Source organism: Stomoxys calcitrans, chromosome 3 (assembly GCF_963082655.1).
Source record: "Stomoxys calcitrans chromosome 3, idStoCalc2.1, whole genome shotgun sequence".
Taxonomy (NCBI): domain Eukaryota; kingdom Metazoa; phylum Arthropoda; class Insecta; order Diptera; family Muscidae; genus Stomoxys; species Stomoxys calcitrans.
In genome coordinates, this window is record NC_081554.1 from 41,505,000 (window position 1) to 41,522,551 (window position 17,552).

A 17,552-nucleotide genomic window follows, 5' to 3' on the forward strand; every position below is an offset into this window, starting at 1 on the left:
GGTATTAAAGATTAGCTCTGGCCGAATTATATGTTTATTATAAAATGTACTAAGTTTTGTAGTTTAGAGTGGTATTGCTCGAATCGAAACAGTGTTGAGAGTACTGTGTAATGCAACCCTGATCTATGTCGTACCTGCTAACGATCACCCACCCACCTTTTCAGGTTGGTATAGAGCAAAAACAAGAATACCGTTAACTTACAATTGACAAATCTCATATAGAGGTTAAACAAAGACGGCACATTAATAAAATAGAAAGAGGAGAGATTTTACATACCGTCGGAACATATGATTTGGAAACATTTTCTCCTTAAAGATGATCATAATTAAATGTATTTTAATTATTTTGATCATTCCAATTGTAAGTTGATTAAATTCTTCTAGTGTTGCCATAAGACAATCGCAATCGTTCATTCATTCATTTTCTTCAGAATCATGCTGATATTGTACAACAACAACTCAATCCCTTTACACCGGTCTGGCAGCCACCACCTCCACCTCCTTGCCCAGACGAATTGCCTTTGCCTCATCTCCCTCAACTTCAAATGAGACATATATCTCCACCACAGTACGATGTCGTGGGAATTGCTAAACCATTGAGAAATTCCACTGATATCAATTTTATGTTGCCTTTTCTGGATATCGATATTCAGATTGAACGCAGTATACATGTTATGCAAAACAGCAATGAGGGGCAAAGGGAAATATTTATTCTACATGGTCATGAATTGTTTCAGATGTTCCTAGGGCACAAAGAGAAACGTCTAAGTCTAATGGCCTATTTGGAGGGAAGTGTAAAAATCATGGAACCATTAACGGCAGAGGTAAGTAGGGTATATGCGAGGTTTTACGCCATGAAAAAAACTTGTTTCAAAAGAGGTATCGTTCTGTATCGGATTTGTCTGTAAAAAGAGGGTACCTCATGGGATAAATTTAAATTAGCAAGGATTTCGAACCCATAAAGTTTTTTAAAAATCCAAAAGCCATGTCCATCCATTTGAAAATTAAGACATTGATCTGAAACTACACTCAGATATTTTAGTATCCATATCTACCATAGGATATATATAGGAGGTATACTAAAATCGTGATTTCTTTTGTAACACCTCGAACTATTCGCCTAAACTCCTATAAAGTATATATTTTTGAACATCGTTATCGACGAACGGTCAGTAGGACGACGAAAATCCTATACCAAATTTGAAGATGATCGGATGAAAACTCCGACCTGTAGTTTGTACACAAATTAACATGGACAGACAGACAGACAGACAGACAGACAGACGGACATAGCTAAATTGATTCATTGAAATTTTGTCTTTGGAGAAAATTTCATTGAAAATTTGTCTTTGGAGAAAATTTCATTGAAATTTTGTCTTTGGAGAAAATTTCATTGAAATTTTGTCTTTGGAGAAAATTTCATTGAAATTTTGTCTTTGGAAAAAATTTCATTGAAATTTTGTCCTTAGAGAAAATTTCATTAAAATTTTGTCTTTAGAGAATATTTCATTGACATTTTGTCGTTAGAGAAAATTTCATTAAAATTTTGTCGTTAGAGAAAATTTCTTTAAAATTTTGTCGTTAGAGAAAATTTCATTGAAATTTTGTCTTTAGAGAAAATTTCATTGAAATTTTGTCTTTGGAGAAAATTTCATTGAAATTTTGTCATTGCCGAAAATTTCTTTGGAATTTTGTCTTAAAGAAAAATTGATAAAAATGTTGTCTTAGGAGAAAATATCATAAAAATTTTGTATTTATAAAAGATTATATCAATCTTGAGCTTTCACAGGAAATTTCAACGAAACTTGTCTTTGAGACATTTTTTCCCATGGCAGCCGGTACGTACCGGATTGACCCGATGGGGTTCTTCATTGGCAAAGGCTTCCGTCTCAGTGTATAACACACTGCTAGAACAACAACAAAATTTTTTTTTTAATTTCTTTTAAGAGACATTTTTGTTAAATATTCTTGGTCTCTCCAGGACGATTTTTTGCTGGTTTTGTTCTTATTTTGTAAAAATTATGTTGAACGTCTTCTCTAGCGCAAGGGTATTAAAGATTAGCTCTGGCCGAATTATATGTTTATTATAAAATGTACTAAGTTTTGTAGTTTAGAGTGGTATTGCTCGAATCGAAACAGTGTTGAGAGTACTGTGTAATGCAACCCTGATCTATGTCGTACCTGCTAACGATCACCCACCCACCTTTTCAGGTTGGTATAGAGCAAAAACAAGAATACCGTTAACTTACAATTGACAAATCTCATATAGAGGTTAAACAAAGACGGCACATTAATAAAATAGAAAGAGGAGAGATTTTACATACCGTCGGAACATATGATTTGGAAACATTTTCTCCTTAAAGATGATCATAATTAAATGTATTTTAATTATTTTGATCATTCCAATTGTAAGTTGATTAAATTCTTCTAGTGTTGCCATAAGACAATCGCAATCGTTCATTCATTCATTTTCTTCAGAATCATGCTGATATTGTACAACAACAACTCAATCCCTTTACACCGGTCTGGCAGCCACCACCTCCACCTCCTTGCCCAGACGAATTGCCTTTGCCTCATCTCCCTCAACTTCAAATGAGACATATATCTCCACCACAGTACGATGTCGTGGGAATTGCTAAACCATTGAGAAATTCCACTGATATCAATTTTATGTTGCCTTTTCTGGATATCGATATTCAGATTGAACGCAGTATACATGTTATGCAAAACAGCAATGAGGGGCAAAGGGAAATATTTATTCTACATGGTCATGAATTGTTTCAGATGTTCCTAGGGCACAAAGAGAAACGTCTAAGTCTAATGGCCTATTTGGAGGGAAGTGTAAAAATCATGGAACCATTAACGGCAGAGGTAAGTAGGGTATATGCGAGGTTTTACGCCATGAAAAAAACTTGTTTCAAAAGAGGTATCGTTCTGTATCGGATTTGTCTGTAAAAAGAGGGTACCTCATGGGATAAATTTAAATTAGCAAGGATTTCGAACCCATAAAGTTTTTTAAAAATCCAAAAGCCATGTCCATCCATTTGAAAATTAAGACATTGATCTGAAACTACACTCAGATATTTTAGTATCCATATCTACCATAGGATATATATAGGAGGTATACTAAAATCGTGATTTCTTTTGTAACACCTCGAACTATTCGCCTAAACTCCTATAAAGTATATATTTTTGAACATCGTTATCGACGAACGGTCAGTAGGACGACGAAAATCCTATACCAAATTTGAAGATGATCGGATGAAAACTCCGACCTGTAGTTTGTACACAAATTAACATGGACAGACAGACAGACAGACAGACAGACGGACATAGCTAAATTGATTCAGAAAGTGATTCTGAGTCGATCGGTATACTTAGCAATGTGTATATCTCTCTTCCTTTTTGGGTGTTACAACTAATTGGGTGTTACAAGAATTGTTATGCTGTTGGAGATATATCATATAGTTCGATTCGGACCATAAGTGAATTGAATGCTAAAGAATATAGTAGCAGTCATTGGGTAATATTTCAGTCCATTCGGATAAGAATTGGGCCTTGTAGGGACTGATTTGGACTATTTACAATCCCAGCCGACATACACTAATAAGATATATTTGTACAAAATTTCAAGCAAATTCACTCCTTCGAAAGTTATCGTGCTTTCGACAGGCGGACGGACGGACATGGCTAGATCGACTTTAAATGTCATAACGATCAAGAATATATAAACTTTATGGGATAGACGCATATTTCGAGGTGTTACAAACGGAATGAAGAAATTAGTATACCCTCCATCCTATGGTGGAAGGTATAATATGAAATCCGATACTGAATGTTTAAGATGCACATCCCCCCAATTTTCATCCGATTAGGCTAAATTTTTGTACAATGATTTCTCTCATATTATTGACATTTATTTGTTTTGCTCTGTGCATTGATATTGCTTCCATATAAATCGATCTCCAGATTTTTACTTCCCATTTTCGTTTACAAAATCGGTGATAGGAAATTAACGACAGTATCGATACTATAGATATTTATTATTAAAACTATCGAAAATATCGAATGTTGCGATTATCGATAGTTTACGAGCTCTAGCGCTTTTACTTGCTAAAACTCTAAACTCAGTATATTTCTTTCATTTAAGATAATATCCCAAAAAGGCCATTACTTGTTGGTGGTCGCCTTGGACGAGTTTCTGGAGGTATATACTATACGTAGAGATATTCTTGAAAATCGTGCTGAAATTTTAAAAGATCCAAGTCGTTATGTGGGTCCTGCACCTAGATTTCAACCATTGCAGCAAATAACCCTACATGGAAAATTGCAAAAATTAATACTTACTTCTGTTCCAAATGAAGGCATTATGATCATAACTGGAGTAAACTTTTCAAAAGTGCATGGAAAAATTAGGTAAGTAAAATTTTAAAGATTGTAGGTTAATATAATAATACAACAAAATGCAGTCAGTCAGTTAATAAGATTATGAAGTTTCGTAATAATTGCGTACAGAATTTCAGAAATCTGTCCCCTTCTGTAACGAAAGTAGCAAATAGTAGCAAGAATAACAATACATCGAAAAAATCATAAAGTCGCCCATTATATATAGTCAAGGTATAAATGAACTCCAATTTTGAGCGCTTTAGTTCAATTCGTAAAAAAAAGTTCCAATATGTATGTTTTAGTACCTATATGTACGAATTTGAAAAAAAAAAATATTTTGGTCGCCCAAAATTTATAGCAAAGGTGTAGCTGTATCCCAATTTTGAGAGCTTAAGATCACTTTGTAAAGAAAGTACCATTTTGTATGTTTTAGTACCGAAATGCACAAATTAAAAGCAAATCTTCTAACCACCATATATTTACTGTCAAGGTGTAACCGTCAAATTGCTTAATTTTAACCGTCCTCGTTCGCCGTAGGCGAAGATAAGCTGTTTTACACTTTTTGGTACCAACATGTATGTATTTTGATGGATCATATATTTCATTCTTGTACCTACATGCCAAATTTCGGACCTCTAGCTCGATGTGTAAAGAAAGTACCAAATGGTAATAATTTTGATACCAAAACATACGAATATTGAATAGATCATTTAGTCACCCATCATATATTTCCTAGTTGTACCTACGTGCCAAATTTCAGACCTTTAGCTCCATCTGTAAAGGGAGTAGCAAATGCTACCAATTGCGGTACTAAATGTTCGTTTTCACCCGTTGCCAGTACTATTTTTCCATTTTTCTTTTCGACTGTTTGTCGACTGTCTTTTAAGTCAAATTTCAAAATTCTACATCTATCCATCCGCCCTGTACAAAGTTCACCCATTTCGCACCTTTTTGGTGCTTTTTTTAGTACCTAAATTTACAAATTTCCGAAAACTCTTAATCACCCAAAAAATGTTGCAATGTGTATCTAAGTTCCAAAATTCAGAGCTCTAGCTCAATTTACAAAGAAAGTACCTATTGCGGTATTAAACGTACTATATCTCCCACTTCCAGTACGATTTTCCAAATATTTTTTACATTACCCTATTTTTACGAAACACTCTTTAATTTGAGTCCAATAAAATAATTCTAGCTCTTCCCGTTCGTGCTGGACGAATACGTACCATTTTGTACTTTTTGGTACCTTAACGTACGAATATCACCAAATCCAGCCTTATCCCGTGCCTTCGACCCAAGACCAACATTCATGCAAAATTGCATGATTCTAGCTTTAGCCGTTTGGGGTAGGCTATGATCAGTCAGTCACGCAACTCTTTTATATATATTGATAGTTAGTTATTATTCCGTTTGTAGTACATCGGAGTATAAATTTGTGCACCTATAAGGTAAGGTTAGGTTAGGTTAAAAAGGGGGTGCGGATATTATTCCACCCCATGTCACTATGAATTAGTATAGATAAATAAACCGCCCATCCTATAAGGGTGGGATTAAAAATTGGCCATAGAAATTGTCAGAATATGGACGACTGGGGACAGTTTTGAACGTTTTGTTCACAAACAAAAAATGTTTTTAATTTTTTTACATATGATAACATTTGTTTGTCGATTCACTTTTATACGCCAATGAGGTCAATTCACCCCAAAAAGTGGGTAATTTTTAAAAGAGTGTATTTTTTCTATGGGCATTAATAAACTATTGTATTTGTGATTATCAATTACATTTGATTTTACAGAACTTTTAAATGGTCAAATAAACGCTTCGATCCCTTGGAAGAATTGACTTTACCAGCCTTAAGTGTTGTTACACTCATGGGTTCTGGAAGCAAGCGATTTCTAATCACTGGAAAAGTTATCAAACCTCAAGCTAAAGTAAGTTCATTGAATCCTAATATCAAATACCCTATAATACATTCTTCTCTTCCTTTCCTAGACAATTTTGAGTATTTACGAAATTGAACAAAGTACTCTGCATCTTAGAAATAAACAAACTCTTACCGTCGATTCTCTGCTAGTGCATTGTCTAACCTTCCAAAAGAGCAATCTAATAGTGGCATGTTCCAGCAAACAAACCAATTGCAAATCATATCTTCAATCATCAGATGGCAATTTTGTGGTCTATAAACAGCGTGCTGCCAAGGAATTTCTTTTTGATCATCTGAATGCCAATACACAATTTATAATGGCTTCACAACAGAATAGAGTCATGATATTTCCTGATCACAATTTGGATAGTTATGGCAGTTTCGTTTCAGATATACCCAGTATTTCTGCCATTATGAGTCACAATGGTTTGGCTGGGGAAAATTATGCATTGATGTTCTTTAAAACTCCTTACAGACTTCTAATACGAGTAGTTGAAATCGAATTGGGTACGAAATATAGAAAAACCAGGGCAACTGATGATGAAGGTAAGTTGCGCTTAGTTTCAAAGAAGTTAAAACATGCTAAGTTCAACAAATAGGATAAGAATTGCGCCCTCTAGGGGCGATAGTATAGACCGATTCGGACCATAATTGTTATGGTTACATTATATTATGGACCTGATATAATCATACCCGATTACGGATCGATTCTAACTAAAATTGTTATGGTTACTGGCGTTGCTCGAATGAAAATTGCGCCCTCTAGAGGCTTAAGAAATTTAATATGGATATCGATTTTTATGGGAGGTAACATGTATTTGCTTATGAACTGAGTCGGACCTTACTAGGTATATGTGGTTGGAGGTCAAAGTATAGATCATCGTGCTAAATTTCAGTTAAGTTAGGTAAAGATCGATCAATGGTCAATTCGGGAGATCGTTTTGTATGGGAGCGGTATTTAAGCCATAGGACAATTTGGCGCATCTAAAGGGAGATTTTTAAGCTATTATCTTTTTGAGCAACACTGGTTTAAACAGCACACGCACGTTTCGTGTTTTGTTTCACTATCAAACATCTTCAGTTTGGTCTATAATTTAATCATGGATCGTCTTACAAACGCGCAATTCAGGGAAATTATTGAATTTTATTATCAAAATGCGTGCTCTGTTAAGAATGTTCATCGCGCCCTTTTTACATTGAGCGACGTAGCTCATTGTGGCTCAATGGGTACGTAAATAAGCAGAATTGTCATCTTCGAAGTGAAGATCAGACAGAAGCATTACAAGAGAAGTTTTTACATGGCTGCCATACCAAATGGTATAGTACCTCACAAATATCGACAGCATTAGGAGGGGATAACCACCGCTGAAAATATTTTTTGGGTGTTCTCGGCAGGATTCGAACCCATGCGTTCAGCGTTGTAGGCGGACACGCTAACCTTTGTGCTACGGTGGTCCCCAATGTGCAGAATGTGTAAGAGCTGTCAAATGTGGCACCAAGTATTTTGGGATAGCTGATGGTCGGAATTGTTACTTGATTGAAGCATCGGTAAATGTGTGCGGTGTAGACATACAAAGCAGTTGTTGTCCTGTGCAGTCTTCGAAATCCAGCCTGATGCTTGGTGAATGGAAATTCTCCTACGAGGCTCGGGAGGAGTAGTCTATTTAGCGTCTTGGCTATGCTGAGAGAAGAGAGATTGGTCTGTACGACTACGATTCTTTGCACGGATCCCACTAAACTCAGAATCAGTGAACTGAATCGTTTGCTGCGTTAATGATGTCTCGGAATTTCCTCTCGGCAACTACCACATTTGACGGGGTGTCAGCGCACAGTTGTAGCCACATTTTCATGTGGAGATGGCGATCCTATTCAAGCTCCTATAGGTGAGCAAGCTCGTTCGGATTCAAAGAACCGATCGCCGCGAGAACAGGGTGGCCATTGGTTATTTAAAGGCGCTAATAACCCGCATTGTCATATCGAGCATTATAGGCACTCAGTATTTCAGTAAGAGTCGATACCGCTGATTGTCCGCGACTGCAGTTGCAGCTACTCCGTATGGAGCATTCCATTATCCGCAATCTGTGGACGCGCCTGGTAGCTCGCAGCTAAGTTTCTTGTGACAGCATTGAACCAAGCTATCCTATGCCAGGATCTGAATAGTATTCCACTGCGTGCCATATAGCTGACGAGGTCACACTGGCGCTTATCACAGACCGGTTCAATTGCTTTGTACGTGGTCAACAAGGTTTCTTTGTCAGCACTCCAAATTCTACTGGCAAGGGACATAAGGACTTTGTTTCTACTTTTGGCCTTATCGCTAATTGGTGTGGCATGTGGGTAGAATGTGTGAAAAATGCAAATTTGCCATAAACATTCCATTAAGGAATAGGGGCAAACTTCTCACATATCAATGAGTGCTGTAGAAGAATAATTGGTGGATCGGTTAATATGGCTTGCAAAATTTCAGCCAAATCGGCCAACACTTACAGCTTCTAGGGAATCAACAAGTCCCTTATTGGACTTGATCGGTTTATATCGGAGCTATATCAGATCATACACCGATTTGGATCATATTGGAAACCGTAAGAGACATTAAGTGCAAAATTTTAACCAAATTGGATAAAAATTGCGGCTTCTAGGGGCTCAAGATGTTAAGTCGGGATATCGGTTTATATGGGAGCTATATCAGTTTGTTGAAAGTCACGTCCGTCTGTTTGGCCGTCCTTCTGTCTGTCGTGACGTGACGTGCAAAATTTCACCCAAATCAAATAACAATTGCGGAAGACTTCTTGAGCTTCTAGAGGTCGCAATTCTTATCCAATTTGGTTGAAATTTTGCATATGTCGTAAATCCGGTGATAACCTGATATAACTGCCATAAAAACCGATCTCACAATTTGACGCGTTGAGTCCCTGAAGGCGCAATTTTTGCCTGAACTTTTGAAGGTGGTATTTTTCTATGACTTCTTACAGCCATGACAATAACTTATTGTTGCTGAATTATATATTGAAAAAATCATTCAAAGGACTTGATAAATGCGATCTATGGTGGAGGGTATATAAGATTTGGCACGGCTGATCTTAGCACGCTTTTACTTGTCATATTCTCAATCTAAATATATTTCCAGATTCATCACTTCTCACACAACATAAACAGTTGTTAGTGCTAATGGCCGAGCAATTGCGAGAATTTCTGCCCCGTCGTCGTCAAACTCTTCTGGAACAAATATTTAATCCTCAGCCACAGCGACAGACTGAACCCAATGTTTTAAGACGAATGGGTGAACTGCTATTGCCCCAAAATACGGATGGGGAAACACAAGATGAAGTTACTAATTTGTTCCATCGAATGGTAGATGTTATAGAACCCGAACCAGACGAAAGAGATACTTCAATTGCCATAAATCGTGTATTAAACAGAATGCTAGACGTCGTCCAACCGCAAGAAAGGCAAGAGGAAACCAATCTTTTCTCCCTAAGTACTCTGGAGAGCGTGTTCAGTAACATTGCCAATGTTATGACTAGTAATCAAAAGCGTGAAGTGAATTCAGACTCTCCGGTGAATCTGGCTGCTGGAAAAGTGGGTAAAATTAAGATATTAAATAAATCCTTGAGAAGTCCCATGCAAATATTAGCCAAAATCACAGAGCTGAGGGAAAAATTCTCGGCCATGCAAAGGGAAAAGCGTTCCCTTAGTGGTATGCCCCAAGTCATTATGAATCCCATGAAGCATATTAAAGCTCGCAAGCTTAGAGTGAAAAATTTGATTTATTCCGGTGATATTATAGAAGGTAAGTTAGACTACTATACTATGTTTTCATTTCCCGAGTTCATTATTATTTTTATTTAAGGGCTTTCTTTGGACTCCTCAAAGGCTACACTTACGGCCAAAAGAAAGATAAAAACCCAAATTCTCAATGCTACCGAAATTGTCTTGCCCTCTATCAATCGAACAACTCGTCAATTTATTCCTGATCTTTATTATGGCCTTACTCCTTCCATACGCTCCAAACATTTAAATGTGGCTTCGGTGAATGGTTTCCCATGGTCTAAGTTCTACGAGTCGGTGTTTTTAAAAAATCGCGATACCTCTATTAGTGGCCGTCTGGTTTTTCAAAATCAATTGAATGTAGACCATTTGAAAGTTGAGTTTCTCAATCATGTCGAGGTTGATAAACTTTTCAATTTGCGTACACCTCAGGTGGTTGATTCGCAATTGCTTATATCGAGATTTTTTGTACATAATCTTCAGGCGGAGACTGTGAATGGTTTAAAATTCGAAGAGGACGTTGTGTTTAGTGGACGGGAGGCGTTTGTTGAAAGTGAGTATTGATCAAAAGTTTCAATGCATTTTTGTCTTTAAATTGGCGATGTCCAGCCCCTTACGGTAGCCTTGATGGCAAGTCACACGTACTCTTATTCTCTTTGTTTCAGTCGTTGTTGAGACAGCAACGAGTGAACATGCACAGGAGTAAATGCATCGTTTTTATTTTAAAAACAATGATTTTTGTTGAATACGATTGTTACGCTTGTAAAATCCAGTCCAAAAAATGATTTTTTAGATACTGTGATAATTAAAAATAATTGTAGAGAGTAATACACACATACATACATACACTTGGACATCGCTGCTTTAAATTGTCAATTTTACCAATACCATTAATTGACTTCCGTTTCAGCACCTGTTACCATGCATTACTTGAGCATTGCCGGCGATTTAATAGTGGCCGATAAAAAAATCGAACGTTTCTCTCCAACTCTTGATGAACTAGAATTCAAACAGTTCTACACTAATAAAGTTGTAATCAATGGAACATTGGTGCTAAACAATGTGAGGCGGGATAGAGAGAATACAACCAAAATCGAAATTGATGGTGAGGTGTTTCAGGAACAGGCCATTAAGGAGAAATATTTGTTAAAGAGTCATGAACAGGTTAGTAACAAAAAATCTTGGTAATGTTATTGATAGAAGGTTACATTTGGAATCGCACTTAAGTGATTCCACAGAAAATTAAAAAAAAAATCACAAACACCTCGATTTTGTGCTCACTTGGGGATTTACTACATAATATCATCTTGCATTTTGTAACACTTCGAAATATTGGTATATTGTATATTCATTTAGTCATTTCGTTTACAACACATCGAAATATCAATTTCCGACCCTACAAAGTATATATATTTCGGATCGTCGTGAAATTCTAAGACGATTTAAAGATGTCCGTGTGTCTGTCCGTCTGTTGTAATCACTTTACAGGCTTCATAAATTGAGATATTGAGCTGAAATTTGGCACAGATACGTCTTTTTGATGTACGCTGCTTAAGTTCTTGAACGGGCCAAATCGGACCATATTTGGATATAGCTGCTATATAGCCCGATTTTCCGATAAAGGGTCTAATGCCCATAAAAATTTAATTTTTCATCCGGTTTTACTGAAAATTTTAAACAGTGCGTAGTTTTAGGCATCCTAACATATGACCCAAATATGGTTCAGGTCGGACTATATATATTGTAGATATATCTGCCAAATAGACCGATCTGCCGATAAAGGGTCTGAAGCCCATGAAAGCTTTAATTATTGCCCAATTCGCTGAAATTTTAAAAAGTGGGTTATTTTAAGCCTCCCGACATCTGACCTTAGTATGGTTCAGATCAGACTATATGAAGATATAGCTGACATATAGACCGATCTGTCGATAAAGGGTCTAAAGCCCATAAAAGCTTTATTTTTTAACCGATTTCGCTGAAATTTGAAACAGTGTGTAGTTTCAGGCCTCTCAACTTCGAACCTAAATATAATTCTGATTGGACTATATTTAGATATAGCTGCCATATAAACCGATCTGCCGATAAGGGGTCTGAAGCCAATAAAAAGTTTATTTATTACCCGATTTCGCTGAAATTTCGTCGTCGTCGTCGCCTTCGGTGTTCTCGTTGTTGTTGTTGTTGTTGTTGTTATAGCAGTGTGTTACACTGGGGAGGCAGCCCTGGCCGATGAAGGTTTCCATCGGGTTAATCCGGTACGTACAACCGTCTGCCATGGGATTGTCGGTGTTCTCGTCGTCGGACTATGTGACGCAACAGCAGCAACCTAGCCCGAATATTTCCAGACCAGTGCCAGGAAGGGTTTCTTTTTTGCAATTAAGTGGATTTCATCAGTCGGAAGAACATATTGTTTGCGTCGATTCAGGAGCCAAAGGTGACCAACACCTGCAACTTGCACAGTTGGCACGGATAAAATGTGCTACGTAAGGATCGCTTAAGGAATGGCACGTTTAGCTCCACGTTTTGCATGGTGAATGAGGATGCCTGCACTAGAATTAAGAGGATATGCATCAGCTCGCCAGACATTTCCATTGCATCTCCTGAGTGACGTATCCTGGCAAGCCGTCATTTGTTTAGGATTAGACCACCTCCTCATAATTCTCACCATCGACCGATCACCCGACTTCATAACCTCTGAGCGTCGGACTTTTATCACAGGCAGTGGTACTCGCGGACGAGCGTGATAGGATTCGTTGTATGGAAGCCTAGAATCAGAGAGCTGAATTTGGAAAAAACGGGAAAGTCAACGAACATAAGGCGAATATGTGGCTGGAACACTTGGAGCAATATAACAAAGGCACCGGTTAAGGCAAGCTATGGTTAACTGTTTAATCACTCTCGAATTCTGATAGACAGGATGGCAGGATCTCGGTCACTTTTGGCGACGTAGCTGTGACTGATCCGAAGAGATGCGCCAGGTTATTCAACCGTCAATTTATTGTGCATCCGTTGAGTAACAGGGCTGGGAGGAGAGTCATTTGTCGTATCGGTGATCCCCGAGCCGATGGACAGCCATCACAATTCCCAGTGGGCGAAGTTACGAATGTAATCCATGGCGCAAAGTCATCAAAGGCGTTGGGCCCGATGGAATCTTTACATCATGACCTTCAACATACGTGTCATATATTTGTATGAATTGGTATTTAGCCTGATTATGCTCCCATATAAACTGATCTAGTTTACTTCTTGAGCCTCTAAAGGGCGCTTCTACTGTGGTCTCCAACATTCAATTCAATTATAGTCCAAATCGGAACATAACTTGGTATAGTTCCAATAGTAATAATTATAATAGTAGTAATTCTTTTTATTTTTTTGGTTTGTTTTGTTTGCCTAAAAAGAGATACCGGAGAAAAAGCTCAAAAAAATCGATCCATGGTTGAGGGTATATAAGATTCGGCCCGGCCGAACTTAGCACGATTTTACTTGTTTTTAATTAATTATTTTCTTTCAGCACTTCCCTTTTCCGGTAATATTTGACAATGGAAAAATTACGGCTCCTAGCTTGAAAACACAGTATCTGAATGAACATCCCACAAACGAGCATATGTTAATTAATAGCATTAACAGTTCAAAGCCTTTATTGATTGTGTTTATGAAATCCCAAGTAGATGGGGACATTATATGCCGGGATTACAAATCCAAAATTGCCGAAATTCAAGAAAATATTATAAGACCTGGCGAAAAGGCTATAATCACGGGTAAAAAACGATTTGAAGCTCCTTTGGCAATAGAAAATTTGCAAGCCACAACATTGAATGATCTAAAGGTCAGTGATTTAGTCTTCAAACTAGAGTTGGAAGCTCCCATAATAATTAGAGATTCAAAGAGATTCGAAAAAATTATAGTAAGAAATCCCTGCTTTGTGGAAGTTGGCATTGATGCTATGTTTCTGAACAAATTGCCTTTGGAAGATCTATTGAATTATGACTATCACATGGACTCTATTGATGTGCACCACCCTTTGTTGGCTTCCAATGTGGTTTTTCATAAAATCAATGGCATACCTTTTGATGAGTTTTTCACCAAGCTAAATATAAAAGATGACCATTTGATATTGCGCAAGGATTTGATAGTGGAGGGCAATGTTTTATTTGCTGAACCCTTGGAGTTGCAGTATATAAATGATCTTGACTGGAATATATATGTAACAGGTTTAGCACGAAACAATGAAGATGCTGTGATTGAGGGAAATGTTTGTTTCTATGGAGATGTTAGGATTACCGACACATTGCAGGCTGTTGAGGTTAATAATTACAACTTACAGGATATTTTAAATAATATTCTCTTAAAGAGTAAGCCCCAGCTTATCACAGGTCAATATACGTTTGATAATTTTGAAGTTACAAATCTGGATGTGTTATCGATTAACGATAGGACATTGGATGATTTTGTGGATGTATCAAAAAATTATACAGAATTTCGAGGGGATATAATTGCATCCAAACTGCTTGTAAAGGGGAGTGTCGAAGGCAGTTTAAACGAGCCCATAGACTTTGCTGCCATAACGAAGGACGTGCAAGAACTAACGAAAAAACCCTGGAGAAATCTTAGGGTACTGCATAATGTCTCTTGGACCAGTGGTCGTAAATGGATGAATACACAACAAGAGCTTTTGAAATATTTGTACAAATATGCTGTAAAATCCAAGGGAAATCAAGTGATTAGTGGCAATGTTAGACTTGTGAGGCCATTAATAAAAAACATAAACACGAGATTCCAATTTCCAGCAAATTTAGATTTTTCCCTGATTGAAAAGGATGCTGTTAAGAAGAATCATACATCAAGGCAGATAATAAAAGGTTTCAAAGATTTTCAACAACCTGCATATGTGGAGGAAATGGAAACTAGAAAGGATTTAAAGACCAAAACCATAAATAATATAGATGTATTACTATTCAACAGCTCGCTATATCGTTTGTCCAGCAAAGCACCATTACAAGGCCCCTTGAAGTTCCTGCAGCCCTTACAAATTGGTCATATATCCTTAAAAGGCTTGCTGAATGGTTTAAATACCTCAATGATATATCAAATAGGCAATAATTCTTCTCTACCTGCAGTTGTGGTAAGCCAGCTATTTATCGATAACAATGTTGAGGTGAAAAAGATCAATCATATGGATATGGAATATTTTCTGGATAATCGTGTTACCTTGAATGGACCACCCTTGGAGATATTTGGCCATTTAACTTTTGAAAATGTCATTATAGAAAATGCCGTCTTAGTGCAGAACATTAATCACATACCAGTCGATAATATGGTCTTCAAGCACAGTCCTCATTTGCAGACTATTACAGGCCATAAAACTATATCGGGTCAATTGGAGTTGTTTGGCCCAGCCCATGTTATGCGCCTCAACAATAAAGAGCTCATGGAAACATATCGCAATACTCTTGTCAGCCATAGAAATTATCAATTCGATAATTTAATAGTTGAGATGGCTACCTTCGAAAAGGGCTTAAATATTCTCAATTCCAACATGCAGCTAAGGTCATTTGAGGGAATTGAGCAACACGAGGCAAAGGATCATTTCAAAGAGTTCTTGAATACCATCAACGATAAACTTAAAACAAATATGGGAACTATCTTCTATTTGGATTACGATACGCAAACAAAAATAAAATGGCAAAATTCTAGTAATGTTGCAGTTGACAAAATTGCCTTAAGCGAATTAGCCCGCAAATCACTTTGTGAAAAACAATATATAAAAATTTCCTATTCATTAGAAAATCACGAAATGTTTTTGGAAAATATCACCTCTAATCGTATATCAGCATTCTTCGATAATGTTACTGTTAAAGCGGAAAACTATTGCAAGTTGAAGCAACGCAAAGTTCGTTCGAAAATTTCTATTAACACTGCCAAGGTTTTAAAAGTTTTTGGTATGAAACGTTTTGTGGAGACTATTTACATAGTATCAGTGAAGGGTCAACAATATGTTTTATTACATGCCTTAGATTTACCCAGCCTAAAGCGAAATGAGGTGCGTGTCTTTAGAATCGATAACCGCAATAACACCATAGAGGAATGGCAAGGCCTAACACAGAACATAGGGGAAAAGTTAAAAGTTTTTCAAACTCCTTCGCTTACCACTTTTGTTACCAATGGCTTGGTTGAGCATCATCCAGCTCTTAGCATATATCGTTTTGAAGAAAGCCTTCAGAAATTTAAGTTTCTTCAAATAATCGAAGGATTTTACGATATAATAGAAATGGTGTCTTTGCACAATGGAAGCTATGAACAGCTTGTCATCAGTTGTCACAAGTGTCAGAAAATATTTATCTATGATTATAACTCAGAAGAAGAAATGCAATCACCATCATCCACTTATGAAATATATCAAATATTATCATTTAACTTTAATATCGATAAAGTATTTATGTTTTCGGTACAAGAAGATCAATATATGATGGTCATATCGCATAAAGAAACCTCATATTTTAATCTTTACAAATATACCTACATTGGTGGATGGAAATCTGTAACTCATGGATATTATCCCAATCTTCATATGTCTATTCCCCTATCTCAAACTTGGGATGGTAATCAATCATTTGAATTATCTGATAATTCTGATAGCATAGGTCTTATGATTCTTTGCAATATAGATAATTGCCATTTAATTAATGCCGTTGTACAAAACTAGAAGGTGGTTTTGAGTTTCTGGTTAAACCCATGCAATCGTTGTTTATTATAATCTTGTTTTAATTATTACATTTTCTTTATGTTTAAGTATTAATGAAATATTGTTTAATACTCAAAAAATTGTAAATATCGTCAACATACTGCCTTAGTCAATCAAGTTGTTGAAAGTTCACTCCTGGTTGCAAGTTGAAGTATAAAGTTATTGTTAAGCAAAAACTAAACTTTTACATGGCTACAACTTTGTAGAAGTTGGAGCTCAGCCTTAATATCGTCATAACTTTCTTCAGAGATTTTCACTGACAACATTTATTAAATAAAATATCCTATATTTTATTACAAACTCCACAGTTCTTACAAAAGATTAGCTACACAATGACGGTATAGCGAGGATTTCTTTGTTTTATGTTATTTTATTGTTAAATTGTTATAACCTTAAGTTAAAATGTAATTGTATTTATTTCATGTACATATTTCTAATTATAAATAAAACTTGTTAATATTTAAAGTTTTTGTATATCAATCGTTGTTTATTTACATCCTGCACCACTACTGTGGTATGGGACATTATAAGTTAGGTTGGGTATGCCCTCCATGGAGTGCATGAGGATAGCAGTCAGGTCTGGGTACTGCCGAGATAGAGCTATACAACGTGTACATACCGGTGGTTGGCAGTTGTGTCCCGATTAATGACCAAGCTTACAACCCCGACATAAGTAGGTTACTATCTGGCCATAATCGTCTGGTTCTAGGCGACTTTAATGCGCATCACACTTCATGA

General features: G+C 36.7%; 2 protein-coding genes across 3 annotated transcripts; both read left to right on the plus strand.

Annotated features, from left to right (window-relative positions):
* The first annotated feature begins 13 nt into the window (after positions 1 to 13).
* On the plus strand, positions 14 to 931 carry LOC131996022 (uncharacterized). Its single transcript, XM_059365437.1, has 4 exons — positions 14 to 164; positions 223 to 361; positions 432 to 824; positions 878 to 931. Exons 2-4 carry the CDS (start codon positions 317 to 319, stop codon positions 929 to 931), a joined length of 492 nt encoding a protein of 163 aa, XP_059221420.1. The 5' UTR covers positions 14 to 164; positions 223 to 316.
* Positions 932 to 2,046: 1,115 nt separating this feature from the next.
* LOC106083721 (uncharacterized) lies at positions 2,047 to 17,290 on the plus strand. 2 transcript variants are annotated; one of them, XM_013246936.2, is made up of 10 exons: positions 2,047 to 2,211; positions 2,270 to 2,408; positions 2,479 to 2,871; positions 4,151 to 4,416; positions 6,179 to 6,314; positions 6,376 to 6,853; positions 9,435 to 10,097; positions 10,158 to 10,628; positions 10,986 to 11,239; positions 13,584 to 17,290. In XM_013246936.2, the coding sequence occupies exons 2-10, from the start codon at positions 2,364 to 2,366 to the stop codon at positions 16,773 to 16,775; spliced, it is 5,898 nt and encodes a 1,965-aa protein (XP_013102390.2). In that variant the 5' UTR covers positions 2,047 to 2,211; positions 2,270 to 2,363; the 3' UTR covers positions 16,776 to 17,290. The 2 variants fall into 2 exon arrangements, with proteins under 2 accessions (XP_013102390.2, XP_013102392.2); XM_013246938.2 differs by lacking the exon at positions 2,270 to 2,408.
* Positions 17,291 to 17,552: the final 262 nt, after the last annotated feature.

Coding starts and splice junctions, on each gene's coding strand:
- LOC131996022 (XM_059365437.1), top strand. CDS start 317: ATGATCATAATTAAATGTATTTTAATTATTTTGATCATTCCAATT. Junction 362..431: donor TTATTTTGATCATTCCAATT/GTAAGTTGATTA, acceptor CATTTTCTTCAG/AATCATGCTGATATTGTACA. Junction 825..877: donor TGGAACCATTAACGGCAGAG/GTAAGTAGGGTA, acceptor TTGTTTCAAAAG/AGGTATCGTTCTGTATCGGA.
- LOC106083721 (XM_013246936.2), top strand. CDS start 2,364: ATGATCATAATTAAATGTATTTTAATTATTTTGATCATTCCAATT. Junction 6,315..6,375: donor TTATCAAACCTCAAGCTAAA/GTAAGTTCATTG, acceptor TTCCTTTCCTAG/ACAATTTTGAGTATTTACGA. Junction 11,240..13,583: donor TGTTAAAGAGTCATGAACAG/GTTAGTAACAAA, acceptor ATTTTCTTTCAG/CACTTCCCTTTTCCGGTAAT.